This window comes from Monodelphis domestica, chromosome 5 (genome assembly GCF_027887165.1).
Source record: "Monodelphis domestica isolate mMonDom1 chromosome 5, mMonDom1.pri, whole genome shotgun sequence".
In the NCBI taxonomy this organism is placed as follows: domain Eukaryota; kingdom Metazoa; phylum Chordata; class Mammalia; order Didelphimorphia; family Didelphidae; genus Monodelphis; species Monodelphis domestica.
The window spans coordinates 166,921,985-166,940,204 of record NC_077231.1 but is presented as its reverse complement, the minus strand read 5'-3'; the positions used below and the strand labels follow the sequence as shown (position 1 = coordinate 166,940,204).

At 35.4% G+C, this 18,220-nt stretch overlaps 1 protein-coding gene across 1 annotated transcript in view; it reads left to right on the top strand.

Moving 5' to 3' along the window:
• Nucleotides 1–18,220, top strand: part of RELN (reelin) — a 539,202-nt gene that overhangs the window by 263,088 nt on the left and 257,894 nt on the right. The window contains exons 9-10 of the mRNA XM_003342005.3: nucleotides 8,126–8,222; nucleotides 10,807–11,047. Coding sequence (XP_003342053.2) covers nucleotides 8,126–8,222; nucleotides 10,807–11,047 — 338 coding nt within the window. The remainder of the gene's footprint in view (nucleotides 1–8,125; nucleotides 8,223–10,806; nucleotides 11,048–18,220) is intronic.

Here is an 18,220-nt window from a genome sequence, read left to right as displayed (position 1 = left end):
TTGTCTCGGGAGATAGATTCCTAGGTATTTTATTTTGTCTAAGGTGATTTTGAATGGGATTTCTCTTTCTAGTTCTTGCTGCTGAGCTGTGTTGGAGATATATAGAAAAGCTGATGACTTATGTGGGTTTATTTTGTATCCTGCAACTTTGCTAAAGTTGTTGATTATTTCAATTAGCTTTTTGGTTGAATCTCTAGGATTCTTTAAGTAGACCATCATGTCATCTGCAAAGAGTGATAACTTGGTCTCCTCCTTGCCTATTTTGATGCCTTCAACTTCTTTTTCTTCTCTAATTGCTACTGCTGGTGTTTCTAGTACAATGTCAAATAGTAGAGTTGATAATGGGGCATCCTTGTTTCACTCCTGATCTTATTGGGAATGCATCTAGTTTATCCCCATTGCAGATGATATTAGCTGATGGTTTTAGATATATACTGTTTATTATTTTTAGGAACGACCCTTCTATTCCTATGCTTTCTAGTGTTTTTAATAGGAATGGGTGTTGTATTTTATCAAATGCTTTTTCTGCGTCTATTGAGATAATCATGTGGTTCTTGCTGGTTTTCTTGTTGATGTGGTCAATTATGTGGATGGTTTTCCTAATATTGAACCAGCCCTGCATCCCTGGTATGAATCCTACTTGATCATGGTGGATGACCCTTCTGATCACTTGCTGGAGTCTTTTTGCTAGTATCCTATTTAAGATTTTTGCATCTATATTCATTAGGGAGATTGACCTATAGTTTTCTTTCTCTATTTTTGACCTGCCTGGTTTTGGAATCAGTACCATGTTTGTGTCATAAAAGGAGTTTGGTAGAACTCCCTCTTTGCTTATTATATCAACTAGTTTGTATAGTATTGGGATTAACTGTTCTCTGAATGTTTGATAGAATTCACTGGTGAATCCATCAGGCCCTGGCGATTTTTTCTTAGGAAGTTCTTTGATGGCCTGTTGGATTTCACTTTCTGATATGGGATTATTTAAGAATTCTATTTCCTCTTCTGTTAGTCTAGGCAGTTTGTATTTTTGTATATATTCATCCATATCACCTAAATTGGTGTATTTATTGCCATATAATTGGGCAAAGTAATTTTTAATGATTGCCTTAATTTCCTCTTCATCAGAGGTGATGTCCCCCTTTTCATGTTTGATGCTGTTAATTTGCTTTGCTTCCTTCCTTTTTTAAATTAGATTGACCAGTACTTTGTCTATTTTGTTTGTTTTTTCAAAGTACCAGGTTCTTGTCTTATTTATTAAATCAATAGTTCTATCACTTTTGATTTTATTAATTTCTCCCTTAATTTTTAGGATTTCTAGTTTGGTTTTCTGCTGTTTTTTTTTTTAATTTGGTTGCTTTTGAGTTTTTTTATTTGCATTTCCAATTGATTGATCTCTGCTCTCCCTAGTTTGTTAATATAAGCATTCAGGGATATGAATTTACCTCTGATTACTGCTTTGGCTGCATCCCAAAAGGTTTGAAAGGATGTCTCGCCATTGTCATTTTCCTCAATGAAATTATTAATTGTTTCTATGATTTCTTCTCTAACTAAATGATTTTGGAGTATCATATTGTTTAATTTCCAATTCGTTTTTGATTTGGTTTTCCATGTACCATTACTGATCATTATTTTATTGCCTTGTGGTCTGAAAAGGCTGCATTTATTATTTCTGCTTTTCTGCATTTGTGTGCCATGTTTCTGTGACCTGTGATGTATGTCAATTTACATTGACATATACATATGTCAATTTACATTGACATAAAAATACAAAAATGTATTTCTGTGATGTATGGTCAATCTTTGTGAATGTGCCATGTGGTGCTGAGAAGAAGGTGCATTCCTTTTTATCCCTATTTATTTTTCTCCATATGTCTATTAATTCTAATTTTTCTAAGATTTCATTCGCTTCTTTTACCTCTTTCTTATTTATTTTTTGATTTGATTTGTCTAAATTTGATAATGGTTGGTTCAAGTCTCCCACTAAGATGGTTTTACTGTCTATTTCTTCCTTCAATTCTCCTAGTTTCTCCATTAGAAATTTGTGTGCTATATTATTTGGTGCATACATGTTGATTAGTGATATTTCCTCATTGTCTAAAGTCCCTTTTAACAAAATATAATTACCTTCCCTATCCCTTTTGATCAGGTCTATTTTTGCTTTGGCTTTATCAGATATCATGATTACCACTCCTGCCTTCTTTCTGTCAGTTGAGGCCCAGAAGGTCTTACTCCATCCTTTAATTCTCACCTTGTGGGTGTCTACCCACCTCATGTGTGTTTCTTGAAGACAACATATGGTAGGGTTTTGGATTCTAATCCATTCTGCTATTTGTCTACATTTTATGGGTGAGTTCATCCCATTCACGTTCAAAGTTATGACTGTCACTTGTGGACTCCCTGGCATTTTGATATCCTTCCCTAATTCTAACCTTTCTTCTTCAGCTCTACCTTTTAGTCCAGTGATTTACTTTAAATCAGTCCCCCTTGTATTTCCCTTTCTACCCCCCTCTCTTCTTATTCCCTCCCTTATTTTCCCCTGTAGTCTTTTTAAAATTCCCCCCCACCCTCTCCCTCCCTTGTACTGCTTCCCTCCGCTCCAGTCTGCTTTTTACCCTTCTACTCCCCTATAGGGTGCAAATCTATTCTCTTCCCCAATGGATTGGATTGTTCTTCCCTCTTTGGGTCAGTTTCAAAGTAAGTAAGAGTTGAGTATTTCCTATCCCCAACCTCTTTACCCTTCCAGTTTATTGATGTTTTCCCCCCTCCCGCCATGAGCTTCTTTGTGACATATAAATTTACCCCCATTTGTTTCTTTTCCCATTTCTTTTAGTCATAACCTCTTTCCTTTTTTAGCTTTAGTCATGTGTATATATATATACATACATACACATGTATATGTATTTATGCATGCATATATCTATATACCTATTTATGTCTTGTCCTTTCATCCTATACAGTTTGCCACTGTTCCCTCTGAGTGTAGTTCTTCTAGCTGCTCAGGTGATAGCAACAGTTTTTAAGAGTTACCAATGACCTCTTTTCTTATGGGGATACATATCATTTTAACTTATTGAGTCTCTTAAAAAGCTGTTGTTGTTGTTGTTGTTGTTGTTTTTTTCCCCCTCTTTTTTAATGACCTTTTGATGATTCTCTTGAGTTCTGTGGTTGGACTTCAAATTTTCTGTTCAGGTCTGGTCTTTTATTTATGAATGCTTGGAACTCTTCTGTTGTGTTAAATGACCATACTTTCCCCTGTAAGAATATAGTCAGTTTTGATGGGTATTTTATTCTTGGCTGTAGACCTAGTTCCCTTGCTTTCCGGAATATCTTTTTCCATGCCTTTTGGTCCTTCAGGGTGGATGCAGACAGATCCTGTGTTATCCTCACCTTGTTTCCATGGTATCTGAATGGCTTCTTATTGGCAGCTTGTAATATCTCTTCTTTCATCTGATTGTTTTTGAATTTGGCTATAACATTTCTTGGTGTTGTTGGTTGGGGATTAAATACAGGGGGTGATCTGTGGATTCTTTCAATCTCCACTTTCCCCTCTTGTTCTAGGATCTCGGGACAGTTTTCCTGCATAATTTCCTCTAGTATTATGTCCAGGCTTTTTCTTTTGTCATGGTCTTCTGGTAGTCCAATTATTCTTAAATTATCTCTTCTTGAACGATTTTCTAAATCGTCTGTTTTGTGAATGAGATGCTTCACATTTTCCTCAATTTTTTCATTCTTTTTGTTTTGTTTTATAGTGTCCTGCTGCCTTGTGAGGTCACTTGATTCTAGTTGTTTTACTCTGGTTCTTAAAGATTGGATTTCATCTCTGGCTTTTTGGTCCTCTTTTTCCTTCTGGTCTGATTTTCTTTGAAGATCGTCTTTCATCCTCTTTACCTTGTGTTTCATCTCCTTTGCCTCATTTTCCAGCTGGATGATTTTGGCTTTCAGGACACTATTTTCTTGTTTTAGTTCAAGTGCCTCTGTTTCCAGATGACTTATCTTAATTTTTAAGTACTTTTCCCAATTGTCTTCAGCCTCTCTTAGTTGTGTTTTGAGTTCTTCCACAGCCTGTATCCAATTCGCTGGGATTTCTGGTTTATTGTTTGCTGATCTCTCCCCCTCTGTTCCATTTGCTGAGTAGTAGCTGTCTATTGTAGTTTCTTCCTTCTGTTTCTGTTGTTTGTTCAAATTCACCCCTTTACTCCCCATATTTGTCTATGCTCTTGTTCCTCTCATTTTTTTTCTTTTTTGGGGACTTCTATCAGTCTCCCCTCTTGCAGCTTTAACAGAAGATCTCTTGGTGTAATCTCTGGGGGAGGGTTGTTGGGGGTTTGAGCTTTACTGTCCTCTGGAGGCTTTTGATTGGCTTAAAGTCCAGCAGTCAATGAGGATGGATGGGGAGCCTGGGCTTCCCTGTGTTCTGGAGACTTTTGATGGGATTGAGTTCAGTTTAGTTGGGCTGGGTTTGCTCTGAGTTTTAAACTTCCTGGATGGCTGGAGCAAATATGGAGGATCTCCAAAGCTCTGGCCAGACTGCCAGGTCTATGCTCCTTCTAGGCTGCCATCTTGACTTTGCCTCTAGGTTTCTGTTTTTTTCAGAAGATCCAGCTCTCTAAGGGGGGAGGGGTCATGGCTTGCCTGGGCTCTGAGGGCTCCTGATGGGATTAGGTTCAGGGATGTGGGCCAAATGATCACCGAGCCAAAAAAAGGAAGAAAAAAAAACCTCCTCCTCCACAATCTGTGTTGAATGCCCAGAGACTGGCCTGGGTTACTTTCAAGGTGAGCTCTTTGGAGCAACCCCTTTGCCAGCCCTGAGTTTTCTGTCCTTTCAGTAGCTCTGAGGGCTCCTAATGGGATTGGGTTCAGCTGGTGCCCTAAAGCTGGGACCTCCCTTGAGACTCAGATGGAAGGACCCAGCCAGGGGGCTACAGGCTTCCCCCTTCTCTCTATGTTTCCCTGCCGTCTGTGTTGGGTGCCCCGGAGACTGGCTCAGGTTGTTTTCAAGGTGAGTCCTCAGAGCCCTGAGGTTCCTGCTGCTGCCATTGGCTCAGCACTCTGGGTTGGGGGGGATGGGTCCTGGGACCTTCTTTCTGTCTACCCCTTAGATCTGAGTGATCTAGGGTTCTGGATTTTGGGGTGGGGTGTGGTACCTTTTGATCCAGGTCCAGGAGGAGGTTTCCCCAGGTCTATCCTGTTGTTCATCTTGAATTTCGGTGTCCTAGGAGCACTCTGTTTACGATCGGTAAGGAAGGGTTTCCCAGGTCTGAACTTTCGCTGCTCCTATGCCACCATCTTCAGGCAGCTAACTTTTAACAACCCTGATAGACTGTGAATTCCATCAGGGTAGGCAAAGATTACTTAAATCTTCTATCTCCTCTAGCCTAGTGGTATTGTGCATACATTAGGTACTTAATAAATGCTTACTGAATTTAACTATCATCAATTTTTGAGGTTTTTTCTCCTGTCAACTCTAACAGAATGTCAAAATTATTCAGTGGTAAAGTTGATTGTAATACAGAGTTTCTCCTCTTTCAGTAATTCCTCAGAGACTTGAATGGGGAGGTGAGAAAAAAGAAAGGAGGATGTCACTTAGAATGAAGAACTGAATTAGGGATACTTTCATGAGTTTCTATTTCTGAACAAGTATAGGCAATGGTCTACAAATGATTGAAGCATGATATGTATTTAAGGTTTTTTAAGTGTTAAGTTTGGGGCTTTAAACATTTTGATTCTAAGAGAAGTGTGCTTAGGGAGCTGCCACTGACCGCTTTTGCTCATTGTTGGGCTTGCCATAAATTTGGAGATAAACTTGGGTTCGGATAGCCCTTTAGCTTCCTCCCCAGGGGAAGTAAAAAGGAAACTAATGTAAGGAGAGGAGAGAGGTGAGTGAGATGTAATTGTGCGCTGGGTAAAAGACTGGATGTTTACTAGCTCTTTCCTCCAGTCACTGGCAATCTATCTTTAAATAATTCATTGCCTGCCCTGGCAATAGAAAAATGTATTCTACTTAAAGAAGTCTCAATTGGCAATGAGGTAATCATTTTATAGCAGCTTAATAGTCATATGTTGGGTAGGAGATCACAGTTATGTAGGAAATTTAAGCCTGTTTTATTGTTTAATCCTGTTCTTTCCCTGACTCTCTGGGGATTTGTGAGAGAGTATATACCAGGTTTGGGGGAGGATATTTTCTATCACCTGCTCTTACTTTATCACCTTAGAAAGTACTCAAAATTAATTAAATCTGATTAATGTCTATATAAAGTAGAGATGGGGGATTTTGAGTGACAGTACTAGAAACTGAGTCCCTTAGCTCTTGCCTTAGAACCCAGATGAGGATATGTAGTCTCCCATGTGGGGGCCTAATCTGCCAGTGGCAGTAGAAATTGGAAGGAGTATACCATGAAGAAGGTGCCATATTTTCTTTTTTTTAATGAACAAATCATCTGCCAGTATACCATCATAGGTTGAATTCAGAGAGGCTTATGATCCAGAATGAAGGATGTGATAGCCCTCAGTATTCTCCCCCTATTCATATTTTAGCTGAAATATTATGTTTAATTTTGTGAGTACATTTTAGGAAGGATGCTGACAAGCTGGAATTTGCCTGCTGAGAACACTAAAGACGTTGGAGACAGTGACATATGGGGATGGTTAAAGGAACTAGAGATATTTAGTCTTGAGAAGAGATGACTTATGAGGGCATATGATAGACATAATCAAGTATTGGAGGAGAGATTAGACTTATTCTGCCTGGTTTCTACAGTTAAAACTGGAAGTGGTCAATGGTTAAAATCTATAAAGAGACAAATTTAACATCAATTAAAAAAACTCCTTGGCAATACAACTTCCCAAAATATAATGGACTACCTCAAAATATGTTCATCTTTAATGGAAGTGCTTACGAAGAGTCTGGATGACAGTGTATGCCAGTGATTTTGTTGATGGGATTCCTGTAGAAGTCCTGATTTAGACTAGGTAACCTCTGAATTCCCTCCCAATTCTGTTTTATTTCTGTTGCATTTTATCCCATATGATACATTTATATTTTCAACAGCCCAGCTTGGTATTTATTTTAAGCAGTGGATCATGAAAGGTAGAATTTAGCATATATTTAAAACTGTCCTAGAGCTGCACTGCTAGATAATTATCCTTTGAATAGAATTCTTCCCTCTCAGATTTACCATAAGTATCTCAGCCTTTGGTAATAGAAGACAGAATGCTGCTGTTTGGCCTTTTATCAAGATGCCCGTTTTGGCGATGGTTGACTCGCTGATTTTGAACTGAGTTCCACAAACATAAAGTAAATGAGAACGATTAAAATTTGGAGCCCCTGAGCCTTACAAATGTAAAAACTGTCAACAGCTGCCAGTCACAGAAATATCAGCTAGTCCAGCAGATGGGTGAAAATCAAACATAAATTGTACTATTTTGCTTCTTTTGCTTCATTTGTTTTTAATACAGTGCAAAGAAATCCCTGCCATGGCAGTTAAAATAAACTGCTCTGCTATCACTCATTTTCCATGCATAGTTGGGAATTCTAACTAGGTCTTTGCAATTATAGTGCTTTATTACATGAACTGATTGAACAATAGAATCTCTCTTTTACTTTCATGTTTCTAAATTTGATCAAAAAGACTCCGTCAAACCTTGGAAATGTGGCTAAAAGTCTTTTGTTTATTCTCCAAATGAAGAGTATTATTGTTATTTCACTAGCAAAATAAAACGTTGCATTTCTTCATAAATTACATGCCATATAATGCTGTGTTTATCATTTGGTAAAATTATGATGATATAAAGTAAATTTATTGGAAATGTTAATATTATTTTCCATTAGTTATATGTGGTTCTCCAGCAGTATAGAATGTGCTGATTTTTTTTCACAAGTTGAGGGAGGAAAAAAAATTTAGTCTGCCTTGGGAAATCTACAGAGTTAAACATCTGCTTTTTATTGCTTTTACATCACTCCTTATTAGTTAAAAAAATGTTCCTTGTAACAGATCACAGACAATTATAAACACTAACGCAAAACAAAGAAAAATCATGAGATGGTTCTATGGAAAATATCGATTGGAAAAGATGATGTATCATTTCCTTGGTTTCTAACTCTGACATCTATTATTACTCTTTACAGGGTCAGGTTCATGCCGCTTTAGTTATTCAGACCCCAGCATCGTTGTGTCCTATACCAAGAATAACACTGCAGATTGGATTCAACTAGAGAAAATTAGGTTTGTAATAACTCAAAGTATTTGCATGTACTCTAAAACATCAGACATTCTTCCTCAGCTTTCCAGTTTTCTTACCCTAAGACTAAACTGATTCCTAGTGGTTTTAAGAATCTATTTTGTCTCATGGTTGTGTGTATGTAGTTAAATGTACACATCACCTTTTCAATTTGAAGAGTATAAAGTTATTGTGTTGCTTCCTCTTCTGGATACTCTAGTGTCAGGAGGGCTTAAATTCAAGCAAATATTTACTTTCCAGGACTATGTGGAGCCACCCAAACTCTTACCTATATCCTTCTGACTCTGGAAGTCATAGTGAAACGATTGATAAGAATGTAGGAAAATGATTTTGTATTCTATCTCTTACAATTAGACAGCTGTAATGGGAGAATATAACTGTCAGGTTCGGAGGGTAAGGAACTGACAATACACAATAAAATGAGATAGTTACCCATCTGTCTAAATGGGTATAGTTCTGCCTATGGGCTTGGATATAAACTAGATGACCTCCTAAAGTCCCTTCTGGACAATCATTCTTTGATAGCAGCCACTAGGCCTTCAGCAGCTAAATTAAATATTAATATTTTTCATTTTTTCAAATGGTTTTAACAAGAAATGAGGTGGGATGCTTTTGGGAAAGAAAACTGGTTCTCCATTAAAATGGGTTTGGCAGACATATAGCACATAATATCTCAGTCTGTTTTATTTTTTCCCCATTCATGTCCTAAATAATAGAAAGTATGAATTAAAATTAAAATTCTGTGTTCAGTAATTTTAAAAATCTAATTATTTTGCTGTTATTACATTTCTAACCAAAATAATGCAAAGAAAACATTTCTTATTTTGTTGTGGTTCCATTGATAATACAACATTTGTTTTACCTCAGTTGCCATGCTGAAAGAACCCTGATTTATGCCATCAAGATGGAATAAATATCAGGTTCTTAATGTAAGCTACTAGTCTTTAGCAGCAAAAAAATTTGTCTAGTTTCTAGTGGCATTTCCCCATTCGATGGATTTCTGCGAGTCTTTATTGTAGCCATGAGCTAGGGACGAGTGGGTATAATTCATAGATTTTAATATTATCTTTCCCTTTATAACAGGATGAAATAAAATTAATGTGCTCCTAGTACAATCTGAGTTCTGACACACTGACCATATTATTTTTTCTCATTTCTAGTGGGTATTAAGAATAAAGAGCATGTGCTAATTAAATCCACCTATATCTTTAACTGAAAAACTTTCAATCTCAAAGCATGTATTAACCAATTGAGCACATAATTGTGCTTATATCATCACATATTATTTTTCTTTCTTAATTTTTTATGTTATAATTTAGACAAATTAACTCAAAAAATTTTGGTCATGATGTTTTATTTATGCTTATAATGTTATATAGAAGTCTAAGTATTTTTTCTTTCTATAATACTATAACTATACCATTAATTAGAATGTTAAAAATCACCTGTTTGTAAATCAGTAGAATTTTGGATTACTAAGTCATAACTAAAGCTACAATATTTATTCAAACAAAAATGTATTACCTTCTTTGTGTGAACTGGACAGTTATTTTATTTATTTCATTAATTCAGTGTTCCTTTTATCTGTTTTAATTTCTTTTAGATGATAGAAAAATATAACTATTTAAAACAAATTTCCAATTGATTATAATATAAAGATAAACAATTTATAACCATCAATTACAGTTTTATCAATATATATTCTTCATTGAAGAGTAAAAAATATGAGTCTGGCTTGGCCTTTTTCATGACTGATTTATTGTGAGCCACTAGTATCACTAGTTTGCATTTTAGCAGCACTTTTAATCTTGACCAAGACTATAATTTTCAGCATGGCAGGTTACTAGTTTAGGAGGATAAAATATTCAATAAAATATTTTATAATATGGAAAAGTTCTGGCTTTAAGAGATGCAATGTAAAAATTATGTTAAATTATAAAATGTCAAAAATTGGTTTACTCTAAAATAATAAAGAAATACAAATGAATAGTTTAACTTTTTAAACTTTCTTGAATTGAAATTTTTTATATTCTAAGCATAAAAAGTTATATGATTCCCCAAAGAAGATAATATTATCTAAAGTACAAATGTGAAATATATTACCTGGTGAATTCTCTTGTACTTATTTTCAAAATAAAATTAGAAATTTATAAATTAATTTGTCAGTATGTACTTAAAGTTTTCTATGATTAATGTTAATCAAGCACTTGTTCATAGGAAGGCCCTATATGAGACACTGGAATATGGTTGATATTCACATATTCTTTGACCATTACAGAATTTGAGGACATAACATTTCTCATCACACCTGTGTTAATTTTTTGGAACATTCATAATTTGTAACAGTTTATGTTATTAGCTGATCAGGTGTAGTCTTCTTATAACTAGTATTATTATTATTAACAATAATTATACGAATAGGTTAAATTTATATGGTGTTTTACAGTTAGTTTCAAAGTATTTTATATTTTCCACTGTTGACCACCTTTGATAACTAAGGGCAAAAATATGTTAATGTGACCAAACCTCCTTGAGGTGTCTCATTCACTAATTCACAATATTTTGCAGAGCTCCATCAAATATCAGCACCATCATCCATATCCTCTACCTTCCTGAAGATGCCAAAGGAGAGAATGTTCAGTTTCAATGGAAACAGGAATATATTCACGCAGGTGATATGTATGAAGCCTGCTGGGCTTTAGACAATATTCTGATCATCAATTCAGCTCACAGACAAATTATCTTAGAAGACAATCTGGACCCAGTGGACACTGGCAACTGGCTTTTCTTCCCAGGAGCTACAGTTAAGGTTTGTTACTTTTTTTCCTCCTAAAGAAGTAATTCACCAAACTGAGATGACCTAATTCTCCTTCCCCACAACCACCTTTGTCTTGGAGAAGAGAATTACTTCTTCTTTGCTTTAATTTAATGTTAAATTATATTTATAAGGAAAAATATAGAGGTTATTAGCCATTAATCTTAAATTTACAAAATGCAGGTATTAAAACATTTATCTATGAAAAACATTAGAAAATATTAATCACATTTTAAGTAAGATCTCTTTGGATATAAAGTAAATTATGGAATAAAACCTCAAGTAGATAAAAATCTTATACCATAACAAGAAAAGGTAGAAGGAAATAATATCTACACCAGGAGGGAAAAATGTTTTTCATGTAACTCAATCAATGAAAATTCAAGATTTCCAAATGGATCACATGTTCTGTGTATGCAGGTGGCTTTTACAACATATTTTAATTCATTTTTCCTCACTTTTCTTCTATACAAACAAAATTTGATAACCAAGTATACCATTCTTTATTCAAGTACAATTTTGTAGTAAAGCAGATATGAGACCATGAAAAAACAACATGGAATTCAAGAGTTATTGGGGTTATTATAGCTCCTCTTTTCCAAAAACTATATACGCATTCAGCTTTTGGAACAAAAATCTTGGACCTTGTTACTGTAACTAGGAGTAGGGTTCACAGAATAATGGAAGGAAAGGGCAAGCACAGAATTAGATTTAAAATCCCAATAAGAAACTCCTAACTCCAACAAAAGAAATTCCAGAATAAATGGAGAATAGCTTATTAAAACAACAGATTGAAAACTTTTTTTTTGATTAGCATTCCAAAAACTTGGCCTCTTTAAAAATTGGATTCTTTCTGTGTTGATACTAAAAAGCACCTTTGATTATTGAGTTACTTGTCACAATCACATTGCTACTTGACAAAAGAGGGATTTCTGATGTGACTTTTCATCATTGGCAAATAGACAAATGAACAGGGGAAACACATGTAATCCCTAGGGGTCTTGGATTTGCATCCTTTTCCCATAACGACATGCCTATCATTTGGTCTCAGTTATAACAGAAGTACTCCTTGCGGCAAAAATATATGTTTTCTGCCTCATTTTACAAGCTATTATACTAATCTAATTAGATACTCTGTTCTTTAATGCATGTACTTCAGAACAGTACATGATAAAAATGCATCAAGTGTGGTTTTGCTTCAGTAATGATATTTAAATTAAATTGCAACTTTGTAGATTAGACTTTGGCGTATCATATGCATTTTCCAACTCATCATTTCAATGACTGTAAGTTTAACAAGTTAACCCTAGTTTACAAAACAAAATGGGTTGCAATAAAGATGACTAAAATATCAGCTCTCAACTTGGCTGGCTGGCAAGAATTTTTCCCAAAGTCTAATGGTTTCATTTTAAAATGCATGTAACTTGTTCAATGACAGAAGACTTGGCTCATATCCCACCACTGCTGCTTACCTCCGTATTAGCCTCATGATACTGAGTACAACACTTAAACCTCTGCAGGCATCAGTGTCGTTACCTCTAAAATGGTAACATTGGACTAGATCAATCCTGGGGGTGGGTTGGGGGGCCTCTGGAATCATTACCTTAAATCATTTTTCACTTAAGCTCATTTGACTATTTCATTGACTTTGGAAAGAGTACAAATTAAAGATGTAATGTTGCCCTAAAAAAGAGTTTCCTCACCTGAGAATTCCCTAGACAAACAAAATCACAATCCAGTTTCTTCCCCTCTTCCTATCTCACTGGCTGGATAAGATGTCTTTATCTGATTGATTTCAATTTTTTCAAAGAAAAATCATAATTTGTATTCTATGTAATTTATTTAGTAAAGACATCTTTTACCACCTGGTGATAAAAATTACATAACATCTATTTTTTCTGTTTATTTCAGGCCACCTGTGTCTTTTCCTTTGGAAATTGATAGTTGTGATCTTTCTTTAAATAATTTGTGCCCAGTAATTAGAAAGTTTATCATTTAAATGATTTTTTAATTTTTAAAATCTTCTAGTTTCATGATCTAAAATGTGCATGTTTCATTCTTTTGGACAGTTAATAAAAAACTGACCACTTTCCTTAATCTCAATCTGTAAGAGCAAGTTTTTTTTCTTTGCAAAGTTAATTATGTACCATTTTTTTGCTATTTATCCTCCTTTTTTATTTACTCATATTTTAGTTGAGGATGGGAGATATTAAAATTTTTTCAACATGAATTTTTATGACATATCTTTTTTTACCATATGAAGTCAACAAATATTTGTTAGGCAGGCACTATGGGAATTACAAAAGAAGTTATAACATGGTTATAGTGGGAATATAATACATAATAAAAATAAAAATACTCAAGGTCTAATTATGGTTCTGCAACAAACTAGCCCCTGTAAATCACTTCACTGATGTGGGCCCCTGGTAGTTCATCACTAAAATAAAAGGTATTGACTTCTAATCTCTAAAATTTATTCCAAACCTAGCAGTTTATAATTCAATGATTCTAGACCAATGATGACAAACCTTAATAGAAACAGGAGCCATTATACATCTACAAGATTCCTGTGGACTGCATTTTGACTCATAAAAAAAGTAACATTTTAGCATTATCTGTGTTAGAAAATAAATTATTTTGTTAAACATTTCCCAATTATATTTTAACCTGGTTCAGGCTACACTCAGGTATTGCGGACAGCATCCTAGCTCTGTGTGGGAGAGACACCTCTGTGCTAGCAGATATGATCCCCTTACCATGAGGAATTTAGAATTTAGCTAGAAGAATGGGAAGTTCAGAACAATAATACTGATGTGGAAGTCATAAATATAAAAAAGCAAGATAATTAATAAAAGAGTGAGCAGAAAATGGGAAGAGAACCTAGGACTGTGCCTCCAGGAGTACACTTCCAATTAGAAGGAAGCCGAAGATTGACGGGGAGGTTAATACTTGGCTTAGAAATTAGGCCACATCACCTCTGAAGCTGCTCATGACTCATAGATTTTATACTCATATAAAAAGGTAGAAAATGAAGTGTAAAAATATGGATTGCTTTAATCTTATCTCAGCTTCAAGGATCTGTAATTTTGTGGGGACTCCCTCCATAAAATACACATGCCAGACCCTCTGCACCTTGATAGATGGTCTTTGTGAATTGCTCTGGCTAAAAGAAATCACCATCAGTGGTTGACTTGGTGGAGACTTTGTTTAATCTGGTCCTCGGACAAGGTAGATGCAATCCATCACTCGGCTACTACTTCATGAATTTGTACATCGTAAAAATGATCCCACCGTCAAATAAATAGAAACTTGTTCTATTGTACTCAAGTATTTCCTTCCCAGAGGGATGTTAAGAGGCTAGGTATTAACTTCTACTTAAGCTAAGAAAATGCTTTTCTTTAGCAGTTAAATGACATTATTGTAAAGGTGATAGTTAATAGTCACTATTATTGACATGAGTGATTTTATGAAATTAACTCTTACCCATGAAATTAGGGGCATATGTAAACTGCCTGGCTGCACAATTGTAATGTAGAAAGCTCAAGGGAGGAAAGTTAAATAGGAAAGCATAAAAGGAAAGTAGAAGAATCCATGCACACATCTTGGTAGATGCTTGTTTCTATTTCTCTTTAGATATTCAATTAATTTTATGTAACTTTTTTATCCCCACCACAATAGCATAAGATCAAATTGAATAATTAATTTAAGGTATTTATGTGACCACTTAAATCTTATGGGTATTTAGTAATTTATATGAAATATGTAGATCATGAGGATAGAAATAACCAAAGAAAATATATAGGATACTATGTCTTTTCTGTTTTTATTTGGGAATGATAGGCATTTGTTCCAAGTAAGAAGGCAATGAGAATAATATATGCTCCTTTTTTTTCAATCATGCTTATTTATTTATTTATTTATTGGTCCTTATTTTTTTCAGTGTTAAGGATTAGCTATTCATTTTTCTTTCAAGCTCTATCACACATATAATTTAAAGTGTCCATTTAGGAGTGAACTATACTGTAGGAGCAAAATTTTATAGTACTTTCATTATAATACTTATATTTAACAGTATAGAATCTAACTTCTATCACAGTATATATGTTTTATATGAAGTACTAAATAGCTGTTAGCACAACATGGAAAACAGGGTAGGTGTAACCCTGAGGCAGAATGGAAGAGGTGCTAGTTTATGCCAGGAGATTAGCTAGTTGTTTCCGGTCTAGTAATAACTATAATCAGCCAGAATAGTTTATTTTCAGAAAGCAATTTGTATTTCTAATATTAATTTGGAGACTGATCCTTTGATTCTGCAATTAAATATATATTTGCTTGGGGAATGAGAGACTGGATAGTACCCTAAAAAAAGAAATTCCTCAGATTGTGATGTGGTCCAACTCAACTCACTACTCTAAGAGCATAAAGCAAACATTTCCTTGCTTAAAGACCTCCACTATCAGACACTCCATTTACCTCAGTAGTTGTTGAAACATTTGAAAAATGTTGCCAAAGACTTAAGTTGAACATTTCTAGAAGCAACCTAGAATATAAGAATCTTCCTGATTTTAAGTGAGGAAATTACCAAAAACAAGTTCAAGAAGATATAGTTAGCCTATATGCTGTCATCTACCAGAGTTAAGTATTAATGAAGAGAAACTACAGGAAATGTCAAGAGACCCAAAATACAACCCAGAGATCAATGACTTGTAAGTGAACTCTAAGCATTTTTCCTCTCTCTTTCTCTTCTTTTAATGATACCTTACGTGAAACAGATGGTGGCAGATTCTTAAAATGGATCAGCTGTCAACGATGTACTACATATTTATTGAACACATGCTTCAGATTTCAAATTTGTTTCCTCCTTGGTGATAGCACAAATTTTTCTCCTGGATGGGTCCATCATTCTACATTCCTAAGAGACAGAATATATATGTGTGTGTGTGTGTGTGTGTGTGTGTGTGTGAGAGAGAGAGAGAGAATATATATGAGAGCACACTATCTGTAGATGGATAGATAGATGGACCATAGATGCATATCTATATACACTTAAAGGAGAAAGAAAGAAAGAACAAAAGAGAAAAGGGGAAGGAGACAGGAAGGAGACAGTCTTGATCACCATTAACAATCTTTTTATTTGCCCTGTACTCCATTTATACCTAGCACTCAGAGGTATAAATCATTGACTTCTGTCAGGTTCTGGAATTGACCCAGAGATTAAATGCAGATCACTGAGAGATGGATGCTGTACTACATTTTAAAAAGGATTCTGCCTTGTTTTGATGGCTGTTTCTGCATCTGCTGGTCCTTCTACCTTCTTTTCCAATATGGTTACATAAACACCATGATTAAAAAAAAAACTGGTGAATTCACCAGTTTTTCACTCTGCTCATGTATATTAATTTACCTTGAGAAATAGATTGAAAGGACAAACTGGATATCCTATGATTGACATGTGGCTTTTAGAATGGGTATTGCTATATCTATACCTTATTTAACAGAAATGCCTTCAACATAGCTCTAAGCTTCAGGCATTAAATGAGTAAGTTACAAATTCTTTAAGAAATAAGACTTCCTGAGTTTATGGAATTTGAAAGTTTTTCATCATCATTTCGTCTCAGTTCCATATGTCCACTGTAAACCTTAAAATTTCTTAGACTTATAAATGTTGGAAATTTCACCATTGGGAAATTTCATACTTGAAAAATTTCCTACTGATAGTCTATTGGAATGTGAACCCCCCCTTGGCAAGGGAGGGTCCTTCTCTTCCCTACTTAAGATTACTTTAGGACAGAAACCTTTTGCTGAACAATGGAAAGGGCTTTGACCTATGCTTAAGCATAGAACAGGAAGTTCTTTGAGTCATGATTGATTTTAGAATTGATACAATAGAGATACTTGGAATGACAGAACCAGGTCTTGGAACTTCCAATCTCCACCCTACTCAGGGTAACAGGATTTAGGAAGGACTGCAGCAAAGGATCAAGATTTAATTATTTGAGAATATGACCTTCAACAGACATGTGCAAAGCCACAGACCTCTGGGTGGTTAAGCTAGAGCTACCATTGGCACAGGGAAGAAATGGACAGTGACTGGTAGATGTGAGAACTGAGAGGAGGGAACTTGGATGGTTTCCTTAAAGATAGCGGGGATCTGAGGACTAGGTGGTTGGAGAGGTTTTGCTCTGAGAGGTTGTGCTCTGAGAAGTTTGCTCTGAAGGAAGCTGGAGGTGGAGGCCCCTGAGACTGTTTCTCCATTTTGGTCACGTGAGTGATAGGGACTGATCTCTTTTCTTTGCCTCAGCTATCTAAGGGCTTGGGCCTTTTGGCCCAGCCTAAACAGAGGGGGTATTTAAGCCCTATTCCCTTTTCTCCCTTCTCTCCTCTCTCTCTCTCTCTCTCTCTCTGTCTCTGTCTCTCTCTCTGTCTCTCTCTGTCTCTCTCTCTCTGTCTCTCTCTCTCTCTCTGTCTGTCTGTCTCTCTGTCTCTCTGTCTCTCTGTCTCTCTGTCCCTCTCTGTCTCTGTCTCTCTCATACCTTTCTTCCTCCTGTTTGTAATTAAAAACTCCATAAAAGGTTGACTGCTGACTTGAGTTTCATTTAGGAATTACATAGCTGAATTCCTTGACGACCTTAAATTAATATATATCAGTCTTTTAAAGTGATTTCCTTGTCACACCACTACAGCAACTGACTTTTCTTTGTGTGCTATGGCTAAACAGCCAATAATAATCAGTTTTTTGTCTCGGTCTAACAAACATCAAGGCCTCTAATGAAGATAAAAATCATTATGGTTATAACTTAATTCATTTAATTAAGATCATTAAAGAAATCTGAGCCTAATGAAACCAGAAACCAAATTGTGGCGACTTTAAGAATTGTTAACTTTTTGGTAACACAGATTAGCAAAAGGACAGCATGGCAGCCAAAAATACAAATATAAACTCCAATAGACTTCTAGATTGTAATGAGAGACAGAGTGTCCAGAATTAGGGAGGTGATTATTCTGCTATCCTTTGCCAGAGAGAGACTGCGTCTAGAGTACAGTGATCCCTCACCTATTGCAAGAGATACATTCCAGAGACCCCCACAATAAGTGAAAATCACAAAATTGCAGTAATTCATTATCTTTATGTGTTTTAAGGTATTATAAACCCTTCCTGCTCTCCTA